General features: G+C 58.4%; 1 protein-coding gene across 2 annotated transcripts in view; it reads right to left on the bottom strand.

Moving 5' to 3' along the window:
• Positions 1 to 20161, bottom strand: part of Znf185 (zinc finger protein 185 with LIM domain) — a 56485-nt gene extending 36324 nt beyond the window's left edge. The window contains exons 1-11 of one of the 2 annotated variants that reach the window (XM_013067909.3): positions 20015 to 20161; positions 8102 to 8177; positions 7828 to 7951; positions 7476 to 7541; positions 5935 to 5973; positions 5775 to 5852; positions 5525 to 5614; positions 4676 to 4762; positions 3787 to 3870; positions 3400 to 3438; positions 1980 to 2063 (exon numbers count right to left, since the gene is read on the bottom strand). In XM_013067909.3, coding sequence (XP_012923363.2) covers positions 1980 to 2063; positions 3400 to 3438; positions 3787 to 3870; positions 4676 to 4762; positions 5525 to 5614; positions 5775 to 5852; positions 5935 to 5973; positions 7476 to 7541; positions 7828 to 7951; positions 8102 to 8135 — 725 coding nt within the window. In that variant the 5' untranslated portion in view covers positions 8136 to 8177; positions 20015 to 20161. The remainder of the gene's footprint in view (positions 1 to 1979; positions 2064 to 3399; positions 3439 to 3786; positions 3871 to 4675; positions 4763 to 5524; positions 5615 to 5774; positions 5853 to 5934; positions 5974 to 7475; positions 7542 to 7827; positions 7952 to 8101; positions 8178 to 20014) is intronic. The other variant, XM_021249157.2, reaches the window with a different exon arrangement.
• Between the last annotated feature and the right edge of the window lie 506 nt (positions 20162 to 20667).

Below are 20667 nucleotides of genomic sequence, written 5' to 3'. Positions count from 1 at the left end.
CTTTCCTGAGCAGCCTCTATTGCACAGATCTGATGAGTGGGGAACCCTCCCTCCTGACCCCTCCTCCTGGACACCTGTGGTGTCTAGAATGCTCCATGACCTGCTTATGTGTCCTGGGCCACTCAGCAAGACAACTTCGTCCTTGTCCCCTGCTCTTCGGTGACCTGAAGGCCTAGGCCTGTTCTTTTGCAGAATGAGCACCCACGCTCTTCATCAAACCTCCAATCTCCAATCTTTGGGGAGCTCTGCTAACCCAGCTTGTGATGGTTATAGCAGCCTCAGGAAAGCAAGACAGCCATCTTGCCATGCCAGCCAGATGATGGATATTAAACATACAAGGAATTTTACAGAATAAATGTTAAAATGCTTCTCAAATCCACAATAAGGACAACCTACGTTATCTCTTCAAAGGCATATGAAACCATCCATTGGCTTTCCCCCAAAAAAAACCATAAGGAGAAATGGGAAGTGTATACTGTTATGGGATGACGTGTGTCTTTGAAAATTGATTTGTTGAAGTCCCAATGCCCAGGGCCTCAGAAGGTGTGTGCACTTGCATGGATTTGGAGATAGGGTCTTAAAGGAGGTGATTAAAGTGAACTGAGGCCACTAGGGCGGGCCCTAATCCAGTGTGCATGGTGTCTTCGTAAGAGAAGAGTGGGGACTCAGACACACATGCAGAAAAGATCGTGTGAGGACACAGGGAGAAAGTGACCATCTACAAGCCAAGGACAGGTCTTGGGAGAAGCCAACCGTGCTTGTACCTTGATTATGGACTTCCGGCCTCCAGAACTCTGAGGAAATCAGTTTTTGTTGTTTAAGCCACCAAGTCCATCCTACTTTGCCATAGCAGCCTGAGCCCTTATATCCCCTCAGTTCCCAAGTCCCCTAGATACTGCCCGGTAAAGAGCGAGCCCTGAATCTTCCTTTCTAGATCTTCAGAGGTTCTTGTGGACAAACAGACAGTGCCAAGGGGACAGTGGTCCCACGTCTGCACGTGGTTGTGGAGCTCTAGTGTGGGAGCTGAGATGGAATTAGGGGCGTCAGCAGGGGCCCTGGAGCTGTGGTGACCAGTGGGGACACTCTCTCCTTCCAGCCTCAGGGGTCTTCCGGGCTGCTGTGAAGGTACAGCTCTTCGCAGACCTGGGTTTGGATAAAGTTCTCAATCCAGGCAGCAACACCAGGGTGCTGGCCTCCCTGCAGGACCTAGCAGCATTCAGCACGGAGCACAAGGAGGTATTGATTGCTCTTCGTCCACTGACAAGAGAGCACCATTATCTGCCTGGTCACCTAGGGCTCAGAAACCAGGGCGCATCGCAGCCCCGCCTGCAGTGAGATCAGCAGCACTCAGCCTGCCCCTGGCCTGTCACCCCACTGCCGGGTCCTCCCTGCTTGGCAGGCCCCACCAGCTGGGCCAGTGAGAAACCATCTGACCAGCTCACAGGCCAGAACTGGCTCCTGGGCACCCACTGGGCCTCCCGGCTCCCAAAGGAGCCAGGCATACCCAACATCCACTTGGTCCCTACGGCCTAACACACTGGCAAAGAAGGCAACTGTGAGACTCCTTCCTGGCTGGTTGAACTTGGCCAACTTACCAGAGTGCCAGGAGCAAGCTTAAAAATGGCAGGCAGCCACTGTTCAGTGGCTGGCCCTCTACAGGCCTAAGGTTGGCACTTTTTCTTGGGATATTGTTCCACCACCAAGCTCAGGACCGCAAGGGCTAAGGTGATACAGATAAGTTCTTAACAGACAAGAGCCGCGCACTCTCTCCCTGGAGGCCAGGCTGTTTTGTTTCTTTCAGCCCTGGGACATCCAACCAGATGAGTCCTTACCGACTTCGGTACCCCATCCTGTCACCGGACACATGAGACAGTGACCCTCAGGCCCGGAAGGGAGATGGCCTTACAGATGTCCTCCAGTGACTGAACGGCAGGCAGGCCTGGCAACTGCCGGTCCCAGAGAGACGAACACATGATTACCTGCTGAAGCCAAGAGCAGACTGTGCCAGAGCGGGTGCCTCCTGGCCCCTCTCCGTGGGCGCGTCCTCTTCCACCACGTCCACCCTGTGGGTGAGAGGAGAGACTGCACTCATGGTCTTGGCTGCCCTGTGTGTGTCGGCCCTTTGATACCCGTGCCTCCAGGGATATCCAACTGAGGTGGTCAAGAGGTGGCCCAACCACTCCAGCTCAGGATATGGACGGTGTATGGGGCAGGGTGTGTCCTTCCCAAATTCCTGTCCCCCTGGAACCTGTGTCTGACCTTATGTGGAAATAGGGTTTTTGGAGCTGTAATCAAGGTAAGCTGAGGTCACAGTGGGTTAGGGTGGGTCCTAAATCCAAGGCCAATGTCCTATGACGAGGGAAATGTGGACACAGACACAGAAAAAGTCCTGTGGTGGGCCAGGGATCTAGCTCAGTGGTTTCACTGCCTGCTGTGCAAGCGCAAGAACTTGAGTTCGATCCCCGGTACCAAAAAAAAAAAGTCCTGTGGAGACAGAGGCAGAGAGGCAGACTGGAGTGAGGCAGAAAAGCCAAGGCGCACCTATAACTCCGAGCAGCCACCGGGCGCCGGGAGAGGCCTGCATGCATTCTCCCTCGGCGCTTCTCCGGGGAGCCAGCCCTGCCAACACTGTGCTCTCCCAATTCCGGTTCCCAAAGCTGGGAGATAAGCAATTTTCATGTTTTAAGCCACCCAGTTCGTGGGGCCTTGTTACAGCTGCTGCAGGAACCTAATACAGTCGGTAAGAACACACCATTCTCTGCCACTTACTTTGTGCTGCCAACCCCTGCTCAGTGTTTCCCATTGCCCTCCTCTGCACCCTGGGGCACTTGGCACACTGATTCCCTCTCGATTTTCCATTCTCAGCTTGTTAGGACACCTTATTTTGAAAGTTTTCCCTGTCCATCCAACTAAAGGTCCATCAAATTCAACTTTCCAGAAAGTTCTCCTTCACTCTCCCCCCAGTATCTCCCTCCCCCAGAAGGTACCCTGTGCTAACTAGTGACAGCAACCAACGAGACGGTCCCTCTCTGTTTGACCCTGTTTACCCTTTAGGACCCATCTCCAATGTCACAGCTGCCTCCCAGGGAACGTCTCTTAGCGGCCCTATTCCTGCTCCTGGGTCAGGCCCCAGCCCTGGCGGGTGGCAAGCGGAAGAACTCACTCCCCAGCTGCATTTTCTCAGTCAGGCTCCCGCCTGTGCAGAACTGGCTACTGGGACTGCATGTGCCGCTGCAGTTCCCCAGCTGCTCACGTGGCCTCCAGACAGAAGCCTGAGTGGCCTCTCCCAACTCTGCCTGCTCAGGGACAGCAGTCGCCCACCCCTACCTCCCCTGTCCCCACACCCTGCTGACAGGAGGCCAGCAACAGACTTCCAAGGCTTCTCTGGAGGCCACTCACCTCTTTGCAATAAATGGAGCTTGTGTCTCCTGGGTAGGACTACACGAAAGGAAAAAGAAAGGTGCCATGTTGGGCAGAATCCACAGACAGGTGACATCTAAGCCACTGTACCCAAAGGGTCCTAGGTCTCTCTCCTATTCCCAGCACTTTAACTGCCCCAAAGGCAGCAGCCCTACCTTGCCTTTTATAGAAAATGCATCTGAGAGGCTGAGGAGACCCAGGTAGGAAGGCCCATGGGAGTATCTGTCACCCAACCCTCCCCAAAGAGAAGATGGCACCCTGAGGCGAGGGGAACGGCCCCCAGCATGGAGCCAGTTGTGGTCCGGCTCAGCCAGGCTCAGGCCAGGCCTCCTCCGGCCCTGCAGGGCCTCGCAGTGGCGGACTCACCCAACGCTCTTCTTGGCTGCCGACAGGACGTAGGAGTGCTCCCGGGGGGCGCTCTTCCGAAGCACACTGCTTGCAGCCTCTGACCTGTGGCGGTGCGGGCTAGGGGTCAAACTGGACACACTCTGCCAGCCTGGCCACGGTGTCCTCAGGACGGCTTGGGACCAGCCCGGGAAGGTGGAAGACGAAGGAAGGGCCACTCACTTTTGCAGAGCACGAAGAGTGCACCCAGCCCTGTCCTGGACACTGCCATCCCCACCCAGGAAAGTAGGTCACAGGCTCGGGCAGGCACTGAGGCTGGGGGCTCCAGTGACTTGCCCAAGGGCACATGCCTTGTGGATGGCAGAGCAGACGTCTGACGACAGGGAGCACCAGAGCTCCTGGCTCTTTCATCTACGCTACCCAGACTCAGTGAGCCACACCGCCACAGACTCTTCCCACCTTGCAGAGCCTTCAGCAAGGCCCATTGTGTTTCTAGGTGAGGGTGTTGGGAGACTCCAGAGCTCAGCCCTAGCGTCCCAGCACGCACAGCCTGCCAGGGTCACAGCACACACACAGAAGGCACTTTGCACGAGGCCCCTCTCAAGGCATCTGACTCTGCTACTTATGTTCAATTTCCCAGGCCCCTTTCCAGCAAACTGATAGAATGTCCTGGAAAACCCAGGAATCCGGCTTTTCCCTGGCACCGTATCAGCTAGGTTCAACCCTGTGGAAGGTTCTTAAGGGGGCACCCTGAGTTGGGTGGTCTTGTGACCCACGGGACAGCCCTGTTCCCACAGCTGTGGCCCATGTATTATACATATGTCACGGGAACAGTACAATTCCCTTCAGCAGTCTGCAAAGACTTAGGCCTCTGCCCCACCCATGGGGATGCCCAAGCGGACACTATTACCTCCATTTCTGCTCATCTGAAGAGAAGGGCGCCTCCTCCTCCTCAACAGCCCCTGATACGGAGCTGCGCCTGACGTTGTAGGGAGCGCTGGGGGAGGGGAGAGGTGGTCGTGATCCCCCCGGCCCCGCTCCCCGTCACAGGCTGCTGCAACCCTCCACAGCTTGGCCCCTGATGTCCACCACCACACTGGAATCATTGCCTTTGGCCCCAAGTTCATGCCACTTCCTTCTCTGTGTCAGCCAGCACTCCTCTCTCCTGTTCCAACCTTAGCTGTTCCACAAGACCCAGTTCAAGCCTCACTGTTCCCAGCTGATTCACGATGCTGGATAATGAGGACAAGGCACAACAATATGAAGGGATAGGGCCCCTAGGAACTACAAGCACAAACCCAGAGCTCTGTCCAGAGTCCCCTTCTCTGGTCAAGCAGGGTGGGGCCTTTGAAAGGGACCTCAAAGGGAGACCTGGGGCATCCCAAAGATTTATGTCCAGAAAATATTTCGTATTTAGGCACAAAATGCCCAGGCCAATAGGCTGTCAGGCCCAGTGATATCCTGAGGTTCATCAGGACCCCAGCCCAACACACGTAGCCTGAGAGCCCGAGGACTAAGGAGTGTGGGGCACGCCCAGGAAACATGCTCTGCCTGAGCTCGGAAGTGCACTGTGCATGGCCACCCAGGTTTCGGGGGCTTTCTCCCCCTCTGGTGGGCTCCGGGCCACAGATGGCCTGGCAAGAGGTGTCCAGTTTATGGGACTTGCTATCCCCAGCCTATGCTCAGAGGCAAGGGGCCCAGTATTTGGGCTCATCCCTCAGAGGAGGGGACCGAGTCAGGTCTGAAGTCACATACTCACAGCTTCTTGTAGTCCTCTGTGGTCATCTTGTAGCCAGAGGTGGAGGAGTGGAGAGGTCCAGTACTGGCAGCTTTCATCAGACCAGCAGCACTGGAAAGCCAAGAGGTGTCCATGTGTCCACCTACAGGACATTTGCCCTTCCTGTGCCTCTCCATCCCAGTGACCAGAGCCAGTCAGAACAGGTCCCTCTCCCGGACAGGCAGGGCCCTCTCTCTGCCAGGAGCCTGGACCAGACTCCCCATGACTGTACCTTGTTGGAGCTCCACTGCCCTTGAGGAAGTGCTGCTGGGGCTGGGATGAGCTGTCTATAGGCCTGGTGAACACCCCCCTACGAGAGAGCCCAGCAGATGCTGAGAAGCCAGGGGCGGCACAGGGGGCCGGGAATGCAGGCAGGCCCTGTACTCACTTACCGGATGATGTAGCCAGTGGAAGCCCTTGCCCTTGGAGATCTGCCAAGGGAAAAGGGGGTGCAAAGTGAAGCGAGGTCTCACTGGAGGCCCAGGCTGGCCCTAAGCACGATCAGAGCAGCTGGCTGCCGGGGGTCTCAGGGTAGCAGAAACAAGGGCAGTCGGCTGCCCCTGAGTCCCTAGCCCAGTTGCCAGGTCTGCTCCACCGGCTTCCCTTCTCTCCCCTGGGAAGAGCACCTGCAGCTGACTCCTCTATGGCCAGGCCCAGTGTGGCCCTGACTCAGGGCAGGTCCCCAGGAGGACAGGTCCCACATCTGCAGAGCTGTCCCCTTTGAAGTCCAGCTTCTCCCAAGCCTACCTGGCCCTGGTGTCCCCAGGGCTGAGCTCTTACTGGCCTTGCTTGCTGACAGCCCTCCTAGCCTCTGTTCCCAGAGCCAACGTGGCTCAGGCCAGAGGTCCTCTGCCCACTCTACCACAGGGCCAGTGTCCTCCAAGACGGCTCAGGAGAGCCCGGGCCTCGGCCAGCCAAGGCAGCACCCTGATCCGAAACACCCAAGAATGGCATTTCGAAATGCACCCCGAACCAAAGCCCCAGCTGAGAACTGCGTCCCCCCAAGTCGACCAGCTCTGTGAGGAGCAGACTGTCCTTAAATGAGATGGTCCCCAAACTCTTGCCAACCTTACCCACAGCACCTGTCCCAATCCGCAAGTCTTTATCTTGCCTTTGCCTCTTTACATGGGTTATGCCTGTGTCCCTGGCGGGGATGTAGTCCCCTGAGGAGAGGGCCTGGGTCTTGACCACAGGACATGGCAGTTTGTGGGCACTGAGTTACTAAGGGATGACAGGCAGGACCAGTTCCCGAGGCTGCCTGGGTGGTCAGGGGCTGTCACCACCTGAGAAGCTCCCACAGTGGGTCTGCCACCAACTGCCACAGCCTGTGGCAAGGACCGAGCTGGTATTTCTGTTCCCCTTTTCCTTCGGGAGCAGCTCCTCCAGATGCCAGAGGAAGTGCCACACTTCAGAGCACCACCCCCTGACATTTTATGGAAATGTCTTCAAAATACAGAGGCCGACTCAATGTGGCCAGCTGGCAATCTGAACCGGGCACAGCCGGGGCAAACGTGCAAGTCTCCCCTGGCACGCTGACTGCTGCATGCACTCCACAGTCAGGGCCACTTGCGGGAGTGAGGGCCCTTCCGACCCTCAAGCTGTGCCGCAGAGATGTCAGCTCACCCCCACCTGGGAGAGGGGAGTTCAGAATGGCGTGCTTCCTGATGACAGCTCTGTCCTGTCAGCTGGCACCGTGACAGCCCAGAGGCGGCATCCTTCCGCAGGCCACAGGGCTGCAAAGCTCGCTCCCGCACTCCCTCTCCCAGGAGAGCACAGAGACATGCTCGGCCTTCCTGGGGATTTCCAGCTGCAGGGCTTTCGCACCCCTTCTCAGCTCGGGCTCCCCAGCTGCCTTCTAGGTACTGCTCGCCTCTCCCTGATGCAACCCAGTCCCCAAGGCCCACCTCCAAGCCATCAGGGTACTGCTTCTTACCTGGCCTTCGAGACCTCCCTAGGTGATGAAAAGGACGTGGCACGACTCCGGCCCGAGGGCAGCTCTCTGGGGAAGGAAGAGAGGTCCTGAAAGAGCAGCCTCCATCTCTGCTGCCTGCACCCTACGGCTCCCACCTCAGAGGCTTCCAGCTGAGTCCCACTGCTTCTGCCTCCCCTTCTTCCCCACACGCCTGCCCTGGCACCCGGGAGTCTTCTTGCTGTGACTTTGTTCAGGCGTTGCCCTTAGCTTGGTTGCCTCTGCTGTGCTCGGAAGCCCGGCCGGCCTGGGGCCTGGTGGGTGCCAAGGACAGCCCTCCACGCTGCTGCCAGCCTTCCTGGCCTCCTGGACTTACATGGTTTGGGCCTCAGATTCATCCTGCTTGGTGATCCAGCTCTTGTCGCCCTTCAGCGTGGTTCTTACTTTCATCTGCTTAAGGACATGATTGCGCTCCTCCTCTCCTGGTGCCAGAGGCTTCCCTGGTGAGGGCAAGGCCAAAGAGCCTCAAAAGGGGGCCTCCTGGGCAGCCCCCAACATGCCGCTCCTGCTCTGCTGCCTAGGAAGCTCCCGTGGCTCCCAGGGGCTGCGCTTAGAGACAGGTGGGCACACGCAGGGCACCTCAGCCTCACCTTTGGGGCTGCCTCCCAGGGCGGAGATGCTCATGGTGCTGCTCTGCCGGCCCCTTCTCAGTCGGTCCAGTGGCTCCTGCAGACACAGGAAGGCGCAAAAGGCTTGCAGGTCACTGCTACAGTGTGGATGGGGTCTGTCCCCCCTGGGGCTGAGTGTGGAAAGCTCAGTTCCCAGGGTGGGGCCTTTGAGAGGCAAAGCTTCGTGGACAATAATTAGGTCATTGGGGTGCTGACCTAGGAAGGAACTGATGTAGTCCTCATGGGGCCCTGGCTCGCTCTTGGGAGCAGGTTCTTATGAGAGCCAGACCGGCCCTACCCGGCCTCTCTACAGCCTCCTGTCTCACCATGTGAGCTCTGTCTCACATGCTCTCCTGCCATCAGCCAAGGGGTCCTCGCCAGAGTCACACTGACGCCACTCCCATGCCCTCGAACCTCCAAACAGTGAGCCAAGTAAATATCTCCTCTGTAAAGTACCCATCCTCTGGAGCGTCACTATGGTAACATAAAACAGACTAGTGCAATCACCACGTAGTCCCTAGCACACAAAGATCATTCAGACTTTCTTTTGGGCATTGGGTGGTAAGAATTGGTGGACTCCTGAATGGAGGACAGAGGCCAGGGAACAAGCACTCACTGAACCTGCCACCGACAGGTGACACACCCAACCCATCTGCCCAGAGCTGCTCACACGCTGCCAGGGCCTGAGTGCTCAGGTCAGCCATTAATAAGGGCAGACTCCGAACCTCCCAGTACATGCTAGCAGCGGACTCTGGCCCTAGGGGGCCTTGGGAGAGAGCTGGCCGAAGAGGGGTTCCACAGTGTCACAGAGGCACAATCCCATTGGGGCTAGGAGGTGGCCTGGGAGAACGCCAAGCGCTTGGGGAAGCAACTGCTTTGGGGTTGGACCATCCTTTGAGTTTCTTAGAAGCTGTTGGAAAGACCTTGGCAAGTCAGCTAAGCTCTCTGGGCTGCCTCACTTTGTTCATTTCTGAAATAAGCTTTTCAAAGGTGGACTTTTAGGGTTGCCATGAAGACAGGAAATCTTTGGGTAGTTGGAGAGGAGCTTAGGGGCATTGACTCTAACTTGTCTTTGCTGGAAGGGGGACAGTTGGTGGTCCCCAAGCAGTATAAGGATGGTTCATGTTCCTTGCCACTCTACACCCTGCAGGTGGGGCTAGTGGGGCTGGCAAGGAATGGCTGCCGTGGTCTCTGAGGCCTTCATGGTGCCGCCAGGCTGGGAGCGACCCGGAGCCACAGGGGGACAGGGGGCCAAGCTGCAGGTCTGGTAGCCGCCCTGAGTGACCACAGCTGAGCCTGGGCCTCAAGAGAGGGGCTGGGGGCTCAGGTGTGTGGGCACAACTCGGAGCAGACCAGCCTTCCTACCAGGGTCTGCCACCCTGCGGGTCCCTCCAGACCCAGGCTCTGACCAGCTCAGTACTGCTGCCAACTGGCAGGGCCTGGATATACTTCCGTGGAAGGCAGGGGCACACTAGGGTAGGCCAGGGGACCAAGACCAAACCCAACTCACCACATCGGCGAGAGCTGACTCCACCATAAAGTGCACCAAAAGAGCAGCCCAGGCAGCCCAAGCCTGCTGCGTGCCAGGAACAGCACCTCATCACAGCACATGGGAACCCTGCATGCCCAGCAGCTCCCTGTTGAATGGAGCTCCTGCCATAGGTGATCTGTCCCCATCTGGTCAGCCTGTAGAGTGGCCAGGGCCTCCTACCACTCCGTCTTTAGGTTCCTTCCAACTGCGCTGGGCACCTCAAAGCCACACCTTGCCGGAAGTTTCCTGCCAGCTTACAACCAAAGGAGCCACTTCTCGAATTGGGACACACTCACACATGTGCAGAATGACCGGAGCAGAGCGGCTATTGCCAACCCCTGGGTCAAAGGGACAGGGACGCATGCCAGACAAGGACCAGGGCTGGTGTTTTGCATGGGTGTCTTTCTTTCAGGCCTGGCTGTGCTCGGAAGTCAATTTTCTTTTCTTGACAGGGCAGTAGGTCAGAGAGTCAGTAAGACCACTGCCAAAGCAGACAGAAGAGTAGTCCAGCTCTTTAGGACAGGAAGCCAGGTGGGTTGACAAACAGTGCTTGCATCCCTGTGCCAGCCTGAATGCTGCTTTCTCTCTCCGTCCTGCCACCCTCGCCCCCACCAGGCTTAGGTCAGGCCAGGATGGCTTCTGACCTCCTCCCTGGTCCTTCTGCTGTCACTGCACCTCCTTCCTTCCCTTCTGCCACCTTCACTGGCCCCTAATCCCACTCATCCCATCAGCCCTCTCTTCTCCTTCATCTCCCGACGGTTCTCACTGTTTCGAACACTCCAGACAAACTCATCAGTCCATCCTCTTCTCTCCAACCCCTCAATGTCAACACTGCGCTTCAGAAAGGCCATGTGCCTCAGTGTCTGGATGGTGGCCCTGCCAAAATAATCCCTCCACCTTTGTTCATGCCAGTCCCCTCCCGAAATGCCCTCCCAGTGCCTCTCGCCTCTCCCTCAGGGCCCCGCCCCCCCTGCCACCCCTGCTTCTCCAGGGTGCCCCCATGGCCGGAGTCCCACAGCAGGCACACACCCGAGCACCTTGGGACGGGCGGCCTGGGTCTGTCCAGGGGAGACCTGCCTGTCTAGCAGCCTCAAGAAGCACAGGGATCAGCACCCTCCAGGTCCCAGTCCCAGCTCAGCCGCGCACACAGCCAGTCCCCTCTCAGGTCCATCATCCTCTTCCCTTGTCTGCAGCTTCGGGGGGGGGGGTGCCACTCAAAAGGGAGCTTCCTGGGCCACTTGAGCACACTGTCGATGGCAGCGTGAACTGGAGTGTCTTTTGGGAGGACAATCTCCACAGGTATTAAAGGCTAAAGGGAAAGCCTGTGGATCTACCTGTTCCACCGCAGCAACCCAAGCTGAGAAAGAAACTGCACAAGTGGAACAAATGTGATGCCTGTCATCCCAGAGGGGCTCATCCCAGCGTTAAGTATGGTGGTGAAAACCGGCCAATAACCTAAAGCCCACCAATTCTACTCAAATACAGTATGGTCCGCCCAACTTATATGTAGTATTTAACATACCTTCCTGTACAATCCCTCCTCCATATCCACAGGGTCCACATCTGCAGATTCAACCAACTTCAGATCAAAAATACTAAAATAATTGCATCAGGACTGAACATGGACGGACTTTTTTGTCATTATTCCTTAAACGGTACATAAAACAACTATTTACATAGCGATGACACTGTATCCCAAGAAATCTAGAGATTATTTAAAGTATGCATAAGGAAGGATGTGCCTAAGGTATGGAAACAGGATGCAACTTTTTATAAGGGGTCTGAGCACCTGCGGTGGACTTTGATACTGGGGCATTTGCAGCCTGGTCCAAGACACAGGCGGAGGCAGCGGTGGCAGCCTTGGGGGAAGGAAGCACGCTTCTTTACTCAAGTATGCAAGGGACAAAGACAGATGGAGGGATAACGGGTGCACATGAGGGTCCTCTCATTGCTTGCGGAGGGTGGAGCCACTGGCCAGGTGGGGAGGATCCCCACACCACACCACGTGCTCACCCAGGGCCACCCTCCCAGCCCGAGGCGAGTGGGAAAGTAGATCTGCCAGAGGACGGACTTAGTCCCAGAGTCAAGGCCAGCCCTGCTCGGGAGCCTGCAGAGTGGGGCACCTGGACTGGTTCTTGTCCACATGAGGGCACATGCGCTCCGGAACACTCTCAGGACGCCTCCTCCTCTGCGCTCACATAAAAGGAGGGAGGCAAGAGAAAGGGACCTGAGCGGCCAACGAGCACAGCAGTCAATATTCACGGACCCACAGCTAGTGCTTTTAAGGCAGTAAGGGGCAGAAGTGAATTCAGAAAGCCTTGGGAGAGGCGCCAGGGTCTGCTTTCAGCCTTGCCACCCTCCTGAAGGCCCCACCCAGTTCTAAGCCACACTGTGATGGGGTCTGGGAGGTGCTAAAAAGTTCGGCCCCCGAAGGCAGTGCACCTCTGCACACATAGCCCAGGGGCCAGGGTTCGGGAGCCGGGCAGCCCATCTGCAACCTGTGGGCAGTAAGCACACCTCCATCCTCGCTGCACTGGGACCACAGTGAGCCTGGGGAGGGTCCTCTGCCGGCCCAGGGCCTCACTCCCAGGGGTCTGAGTCCTGGCCCATACCGGAGCTCTGCTAACCCACTGCACACTCTGACAAAATGCTCCCCGGGGCAAAGGGACAGGATGCAGGTGGCCCAGGCACACCCACTGCCAGCCACCAGGCACTCGGTCCCCGAAGTCAACTTCCTTGTGGAGGCAGTGGATTCTTCAGGCTGGGACCAGCCACCCAGGCCTGACCGGGCCCCTCAGCCTGGCCAGTTCCCAAAGTCTCCAAGCACATGACCCAGAACCCCACCGAGGAGAGCCGCTCCCACTGTCCACAGCCCTGCCCTCTCTACCCCAGTCCCACAGCCCAGCTCTCCACTCACACCCTGTGCTAGAGATCAACACAGAAGAAACAGAGAGGAACTACTGGGACTGCAATCCTGCTCACTCCTAGAAGGTGAAGAGCCAATGTTCTGGCCCCAGCCGCCTACCCTTCCTTCCAGTCCTCCTCTTCTGTGAACCTGGGCTACTCTACCCCATCGGCCGGCCTTGACATCTAGAGAGGTGGCCCAGTCAGAGCTGGTTCACAGGCTGTGGCCTCTGCTCCTCTTCCCTAAGTGGCCTTACAGGCTGGGATGCCTCACTCTCTGCGCCTAGGTCGTCTTATCTGGAGAGTGGCACCAAACCTATGGAACCACCCACTAGGTCTCCTTTCGGCAGGGTACCCCCAAGCTAGAGCCTGTGCTTCTTTCTGGAACTTTCCATCCATGGCACAGGTGTCTTGATGCGGGTGGCTGTCTTCATCTCCCGAATGGCCCACAAGAGAACATGTTTAGTCAGGCCAGCCATTCTGTTCACCTTTCCGGTATCACAGTCCCCATTTCTACTTTGACTGGAAAACAATTTCTGGTTCTTTGGTAATTGCTATAGCACTCTGCTTAGGGCCTGGCCTGGGCCACCAAAGGAAGGGTTGGCTTATGTGACACCTTCCAAGCCAGCCTTCCCTCGTGGCACACTCCTGGAGCCCCCACCAGACGTGGCCGACTCTCCACTTTCCTCCCTGCTTACTGCAGCTTCTGAAAAGTCTGCCCAGCAACCTCCTAGAGAAGGAGCCTTCACCCTGATTGGCTAGATAGAAGCGGGGAGCCAATGAGAGGGCTGTCAGGAGCCTGATTCTGGCCCTAGCAAGTCCCGTGTCCTCAGAGGCCGATAGAGGGAAAGCTGAGGCACACAGATTACCACATGCTGGATGGAGCCAGAGGAGTCAGCAGCCAGTGACACAAATGCTTGGCCGGTGGATGAGTAGACAGAGACGAAGACAGAAGCAGCAGAAGAGGGCACCCAGCCACCTTTAAAACGAACTCAGAGAGAGTTTCGTGGACCTCCCACCCACCTGCACACATTCAGTTCACTGCTCCCTGGCTCAGGGACACGGCCCCGTCACGCTACTGGTCACACTGCACTAAACGTGGGAAGCACGAGCAAGTGGCCAACTGAGGGGCAACCTCCTACTGACCCTGCCCAGGCCTCCCAATCAAGCTTGGGCAGCACCCAGGGCGATGGGACCCTCACTCACTCTGGTTCTGCCCCAGGACCTCTTTCCTGTGTCACCCCTGCCCCAGCACAGCTGGGATGGGCTGACCTCTCACCAAAGGCAGGGTGAAGGTGAGAGAGAAGCCAGCAGGCGGAGTCTGCCTAACCCACAGACCACCCCCAGACTCGCTGGGCCGCCCACACCACAGGGCCCCAGGCCCCCGGCACGACTGTCTGTGGAAAAGGCTCTGGCGAGAGGAGAGAGCAGGCTGAGTGGCAGGGGAGCAAGACAGCGCCCAAACTGTGCCAGGCGGGGACTTCCTGGGGCACACACAGCTGCAGGGGGGGCGCGGGTGTTGGGGCTTGTCTGAGTCTGCATGGGCTGGGCTGGCCCCTGGGGGCGGGCAAGAGTGGGCGAGCCAGGGCAGCAGCGCCAGGGGAAGGCTTTCTTTCCCAGGGTGACTCAGGACGCTTTGAACCCCAGAGCTGCCCTGGAGCCCAGCTCCACTTCCCGTGCCTGACCATGTCCTGCGGGCCAGGCCCTGGCTTGACCGGCCCGAGGGCCCTTAGAGTAGCCATGCTCCCTGGGATCACAGCTCACGTATGGGTCAGGAGTCAGCGTAAGAAAGCAGCAGGGCAGGGAGACAGCCTGCAGCCCAGGAGCCAAGGGACATCGGGACGAAGCCATCAAGACGGGAGCTGCCCAGTCCAAGGGCTGACTGTTGGGCAGATGTCCAGCCACGTTTTAGGGGTGCTCTGTCTGCAAGCGTTTCCACGGGGCTCCAGAGCAGCCTCCAGTGGGAGGGCGGTGGGCTTAGGGACAATGCTCCAAATGCTCTCAAAATGCTCCCTAGCCCTGCCTGCACCTGCCCACCTGGGGAAGGTGTAGGCTACAGAGCTCACCCAGGTCACAGGACGCCAGAAGTAGGGAGAGGCTTGGCTCCCGCACAGGCTCCCCCTGGAGGCTGCAGTAGGAAGTGCAATGCCAAGCTGTAGTGATCCTCATGCTGGGCTGGGAAAGGGCCTGGAGCACGCATGAGGGGGCATCACCTGCACCCCTGCTCCAGCGCCCTCTTCTCGTCCTTTCTCAACACCCACACTTAGCCCACCGAGTTTGTTCCTAGGCTGATCTCAGCGTGATTCTTGGGGCCAAAAGGGCTGAAACGGCTGGGAGCGATGGGGGCATGCCTGTAATCTGAGCTGCTCAGGAAGCTGAGGCAAGAAGATCAGAAGTTCCAGGACAGCCCAGGCAACTTAGTGAGACCCTGTCTCAAAAAAAAAAATAAAAAGGGCTGGGGTGTAACTCAGTGGTAGTAGAGGACCCCTGAGTTCAATTTCCAGTACCCTCTAATAGAAAGAGAGTGGAATGATGAAGTCTCATTTTATGAAGCAGCCTCGTGCCATCACAGTATTCCGATTCTGTGTCCGGCCCTGGGGTCTCCGTAGCAGTCAACAGACAGGTTGCACCCACTGCAGAAGGAGACAGAAGAAGCACCTTGCTGCCACTGCTGCTCCTGGAGATGCCGGAGCTGGAGGGTCTTCAGGGCAATGGGGAGAAGGGGCAGGGCCAGGCCGCAGAGCTGCGGCTGAGCAGCTGGATCATGTCTGATGCCCTGGGCTGCTGGGAGCCGAAGCCTGGGCCCCTCTCCCAGAGCACGGGGCTGCTCCTGAGGCTCCAGTTTCCGGGGCTCCCACCGGGAGGCCAGCCAGCGAGGCGGCAGGAAGGAGGTGCACACAAGTGGAAAAAAGCTCGAAGAAAGTCGGTTGCGGAGGGAGAGAGTGTAATGTGGAAAAAGGACGCGCATGGAGGGTGGTGTTGCTCAATGTGCTTTACAGGTAAATGACTTCTACATGAAAGTCTAGAATTTCTCCTCTCCCATTCCCACCCGCAACACCCCACAATCTAGACTTCTTGGCGTCTGCCCCAGGAGAAAGGTATCTGAGGCGGGCCAGCTCCCTCTCAAAGTGGCAGGGTGGTTGGGGGGGAGCTGAAGCCCCGGCAGGGAGATGGCAGCCATGGCCACTGCCACTTCTGGGGCCCATGATTCCTCCTGAGTCCATTTTCATCCCTCAGCCAGCTGGATGCAGGCAACCGCCTCAGGACGCTGGGCCACTTCGGAGGTAGCTGGGTCCTGAGATGCATCGGTGGAGGGTCTGGGTGAGGCCAATGCCCCTGTCACCCCAAACAGGGCCCTAGCCCTCCACAGGAGCTATTTCCATTGCTACCAGGGCTTCACCTCATGAGCAGGACCATGACAAGGGGCGCTCTGCTCCCCAGCTTTCTCTGCAGCCTGAGAGCCAAGATCTGAAGCCAATCTTAGTCCCACGGAGGTGCTGTGCCGTCTCAGATCAGGCAGCCAATGGGGGCTACAGGGGCTCAGCAGTCAGGGAGCCTGCCCCAACCCGGTTCTTTCTCTCTCTCCCCTTTCCTCCTGGAATAGCCCGCATCTTCACAGCCACCACCTGCTTACAGGTGAGGAGCAAAAGGAAAAGAAGAACTACCCAGCTTGCCCTCTCATGCTCCTGAGACCCGCACCCTCCTGTCTCCCTCTTTCTCACCCTCTGGTTCAGCCCAGGCTCAGAGCTCCCTCAGCACCACCCTTCCCAGTCAGAAAAGAACGTGCAGGCCCAGAGGGGAGAAAGCATTGGCCCAGGGACACGATTCCCTTTCTGCAGCAAGCTCTCCCCAAGGCCTCTGGCCAGGCTCAGTGCCTGGAGACAGACAGGAGCTGGAGGAAGGGCGACCGGCCCTGGGGGTGCTGCCAGAGCGCTTCAGTTCCCCAGGAGGTGCCCTCGCCCTTGGCTCGGGTCCTAAAATATGAAAGAATGAGTAGGAGCTCCCGCGGGCAGAGTGGTGAAGTAAGCCCTGCCTTTCACTTTTGGCTGTGGCTTTTCCCCCCACAGTCTGCACCAGGCAATGCCTGATGTAAGCATTTTCAGCAGGAATCCCTGGTGCTGTGATTGGAATCTTCCTAGCTGTTCCCTCCATGGCAACCCTTGGCCACATCAAGCTCTCTGGGAAACCGACTGAGTCATCAGAAAGTGGCATGCAATGATCACAGGGACAGGGCAGGGGCTGGACACAGTGCCTGAGGTGTGCCTGCAGATGGGCCAAGGCCAAAGACCCCCAGAGGCCAATAGCAGCAGCCCTGAGGGCAGCTCTGGGAGGGAAGGCCGGCCCTCAGCAGGCATTAATGAGTGGCTTCGGAATGCCCACCTCCTACTCTAGGCCCAGTTCCCAACCCGTCAGTCCAGAAGTGACACGCTCCGGTGGTAAAAGCCCAGCAGAAAAAAAAAGCCACTTTCTGAAAGCAACCTCTGGGTCCCTCCAGCAGCCAAATCCCTGGGACATCTGCTTAAACTGCAAATTCCTTCCTGCCTCCCCACCTCTGGCTCTGAGTCTGCACATTCATCCTGGAGAATGACACCCAAAGGGTCCTTCTTGTCCTTTGCCTTTCCAGTCTCTTCTCCACGCAGACCTTTCCCTCCCACTTCCTGTCTGTGCCCCATGGTTCCTGGTCATCCCAGTGTCTCCAGTAACCAACAGGGAAAGGGAGCAGAAAGCACCCCGCCAAATGTTTCCATGTGTCTTTGAGAGAAGGGAACCTGGCTCCCTTTGTAATCCTCAAACGGGACTTGAGCAAGTCTCTCTCTGTGCCTCAGTTTCCCTTTTGGAAAAATGAACTGGCACCAACACTCCCCACCTGCTGACCCCACCACAGCCCCTGGAGAAGAAAGAACTGCACAACGTAACCCTAGCCTTGAGGAGCCAGGAGTTCTCTGCGCTGTTCCTACAACTTGCCTGTGACGTAGCAATTAATACAAGATAAGAAAGTGGAAGACAAAAATGAAAACAAAATGGAAGAACTCACACCTCTGCAGCTAGACCTCAGGAGGTGGCGTGGCAGGGTCACGTTTACAGTTAGATGGTGGCTGGGCCACTCGGGCTCCAGGCACTGCCCTCCCCTGCCACACACCCTACTGGCTGCAGGACCCTGGGCAATTCATCGCCCTGCTCTACTGTGAGCACCCCCTAACTGGCATCAGCCACTTGTCTGTGGGCACAGTGGGGTGGAGGCAGAGCCCCTGGTCCCACGAAACCATGGGAGTGCAAAAGCCTAGGGGACTACGTGGAATACTTCTCAGAGCAGCGCAGCCCCAGAAAGCAGCTTTCCTCTTCCCAGGCATTGGTCCTGTCCCATCCCACCAGGGCATTGGCACTGGAGGTGGCCTCAGGGCTCGGCGGCAAGCAGAGGGCCAGCTTGTGTTACAGGTGACCTGGCACCGTGTGGGCTGTGGGCTGAAGCAAGATGCAGACCAAAGGGATCAGTGACCTGGAGAAGTTTGAGTGGGAAAGGCTCCCAGAATGCATCGGGCTGGGACTGGGGGCGTTTGCTTGGCATGTACCTAAAGACATCTCAGGGAACAGGTGCTGATGCTACATGGGCCAAGTACCAGGCCCACAGCTGGGGGCCTGGAGTTCCTGCCTCCGGGGGCTGCCGGGGCACTGGGCAGAGAGACAAGAGCACAGAGCAGGCCAAGCAAGGCTGAGGTAGGGCTCTGGCTGCAGTGGGGACCAGTGCCCTCCAGTGAGGAGGGCTTTGTCTGGAATCTGGACTTGTGCTGAGCAGGAAGTGAGACACAGTCACCGCTGTCATTTCCGTTCAGATGGCCACTCCTTACTGAGTCTCCCTGGACAGACTGTCACTCTTCTGCACAAGGTGTGGGGTAGATTTCTCTTCCAGCCCTCGCTGCCCAGCTCTGGGCAGAGGCTAAGGAGAACTGGCTTGGATCTTTCAGGAACACAGGGAAGGTTAGACTTAAGCAGCCCCGAAGGATGTGCAGGCTTTGACCTGGTGACTGCAGACCCCCTCCTCCTTCCAAGTCCCCTTCCTCCGGAAGCCTGCCCTGCCCTGTCCAGCCAGGGCTGCTCCCCTGCTCCCGGCGTGGGGAGCCCCTGCTGTGTTTATGCCACCCAGAGCTGCAGTACCCTATGTGGTCACAGGCTGCTTCTGTCACTGAGTCATGGAAAGGAACAGATCTCGGGCACCTACTGCACACCTGGCCTCACACTAGGTGCCTTCTAAATGACAGGCAGGGCAGGTGAGATGGCTGTGCTCCCTCTGCCCTGGCGTGACTTGAGGAAAGGCACAGACACCACGGCCCTCCACAGAGCCACCTGGTCTGTGCATCTGTGTCCTGGCCCCTTGCCAGCCCCCCGCTGGCCCTGCTGTCTCAGATGGGCAGGGGGAGCGGGAACAGCAAGGGGCCCACTAGCCTGGAGCCCCCTCCCCACTGTTCGGATCCATCAGCTTGTGGCTCCCTGCTTCCTGTTCCAAGCCAGGCACCATGTCCAGAAGTCCAAAGGCCATGAGACCAAGGCAAGACTGTTAGGTGTCAGGAGCCTTGCGCAGTGCCAGAAGAGGTGGGAGAGGCTCTTCCCCAGGCTCCCAAGTAGGCAGAGGTCCTGAGATGTGGCTGCACCACCCTGCACAGTGTCGGGGCAACACAGCTCCTACAGCCCCGCTGAGGTTCCAAAGCCCTATGGCGCAGCCCCTTGAGGTGCCTGGCCGCCCTGGGTGGGAGGTGGCCTACCATGTTGCCCCCTTGGACCCCAGCTCGGAATAGCAGAGCAGACAGGAGGGCCTGAGCTTCCAGCCTACCTCTGAGGCGAGGCATAGCTCTGCCTTTCCAGAGGACAAGGCGCTGGCTCCCCCTGCCCCCACCAAAACAATTGAGCCACAGAGCCTGGTGCTGCAGATCCGGTTGATAGCACCACATAGACGACACCGGATTCGGCGCCTTCTGTCTGGGCACCCGCAGCTCCCATCCCCACGGCCCTCCCCCAGACGACCCTATGCCCAGCAGACACTGAGGGGATTGCTGGGTGAGCCAGGCTCTGGCTCTCAGTCTTCTCATCTCTAGAATGGACACGGGCTACAGGGCCATGTGAGATTCCCTGGTTCTTGCATCAGCAATTCTTGGATTCCCCTGTCCCCCATCAAATGGTCTCCTCTAGGAAGGGTGACAACGGAGGAGCAGGCCAGCGAGGGGGCCGTTTTCCTTAGGCACGTGGGCCTCCTCTGGCCCTCTCTGTTAATCTCTTCACTTACAGTGGAAACAGGAAGCCGAGAGAACTGCCTCCTCAAGGGAACCCAAGGAGGAATGCTCGCAGCGGCTAAGGGTTATGCAAGGGAAACTGAGGCAGGCCCCGACTTGTCCCCAGCTGGACACGGACTGGGTGGCCCTCGCTGCCTCCCCGCAGGGCCGCTTCTGACGGCGACTCGACAGCCCTACCTGGTGCAGGTGCCCGGCTTGTGGGGTGGGCGGAGGGTCGCGTGGGCACTGGGCGCGGGTTCCCTCGGTGGGCAGCGCCCAGGCCGGGTCGGGCGGCGGGCGCGGGGCGCAGCAGGGAGCGTGCAGGGAGGCCGGAGGCGCGGACTGGGCTCCGCCCACAGGAGAGCAAACAGGTTTTCTCCGGGCGGCCCGGAGCCTCGCCCCTCGCCCCTCCCCTCGGCCAGCCCCCTTCCTCTGCCCTCTCCTGGGGTAGGTAGATGAGCCTGGCACATTCCGCGCATTCTCCCGCCCGCCGGTGTCCTCCGCCGGCCGGCCCCTTCCCGGCCCGCCCACGGGGCGGCGCAAGGAATCGAGGCCCGGGCTGCCCCCGCCGAGCCCGGGGCGACCGCGGATGGCTCTGGCACAGTCGGAACTTCCTGGCACGTTCCTCCGGGCTCGCGGCCCCGGGTGGAGGCCCTGCCACGTGAAGGGATCCGGCCCAGGCTCGGGGCCAACGACTTGCACAGATGCTGTGGGCTCCCTCCGCCGAGCACTACCGTTCCTAGATCCATTTTACAGATGGAGGTCCCAGACGGGGCGGGGACGGCGGGGGTCTGGCAGCTGAGATCATGCAGGAAGTCTCGGGGCCGAGGCCGGGAAGGAGGAGCAGCAAG

The sequence above is a fragment of the Heterocephalus glaber genome, unplaced genomic scaffold, assembly GCF_053883595.1.
Source record: "Heterocephalus glaber isolate CG9 unplaced genomic scaffold, H.glaber_assembly_v1.0 deba00001164, whole genome shotgun sequence".
Lineage (NCBI taxonomy): Eukaryota > Metazoa > Chordata > Mammalia > Rodentia > Bathyergidae > Heterocephalus > Heterocephalus glaber.
Note: the sequence above shows the minus strand (reverse complement) of the source record. Positions and strands in the feature narration are given on the sequence as shown.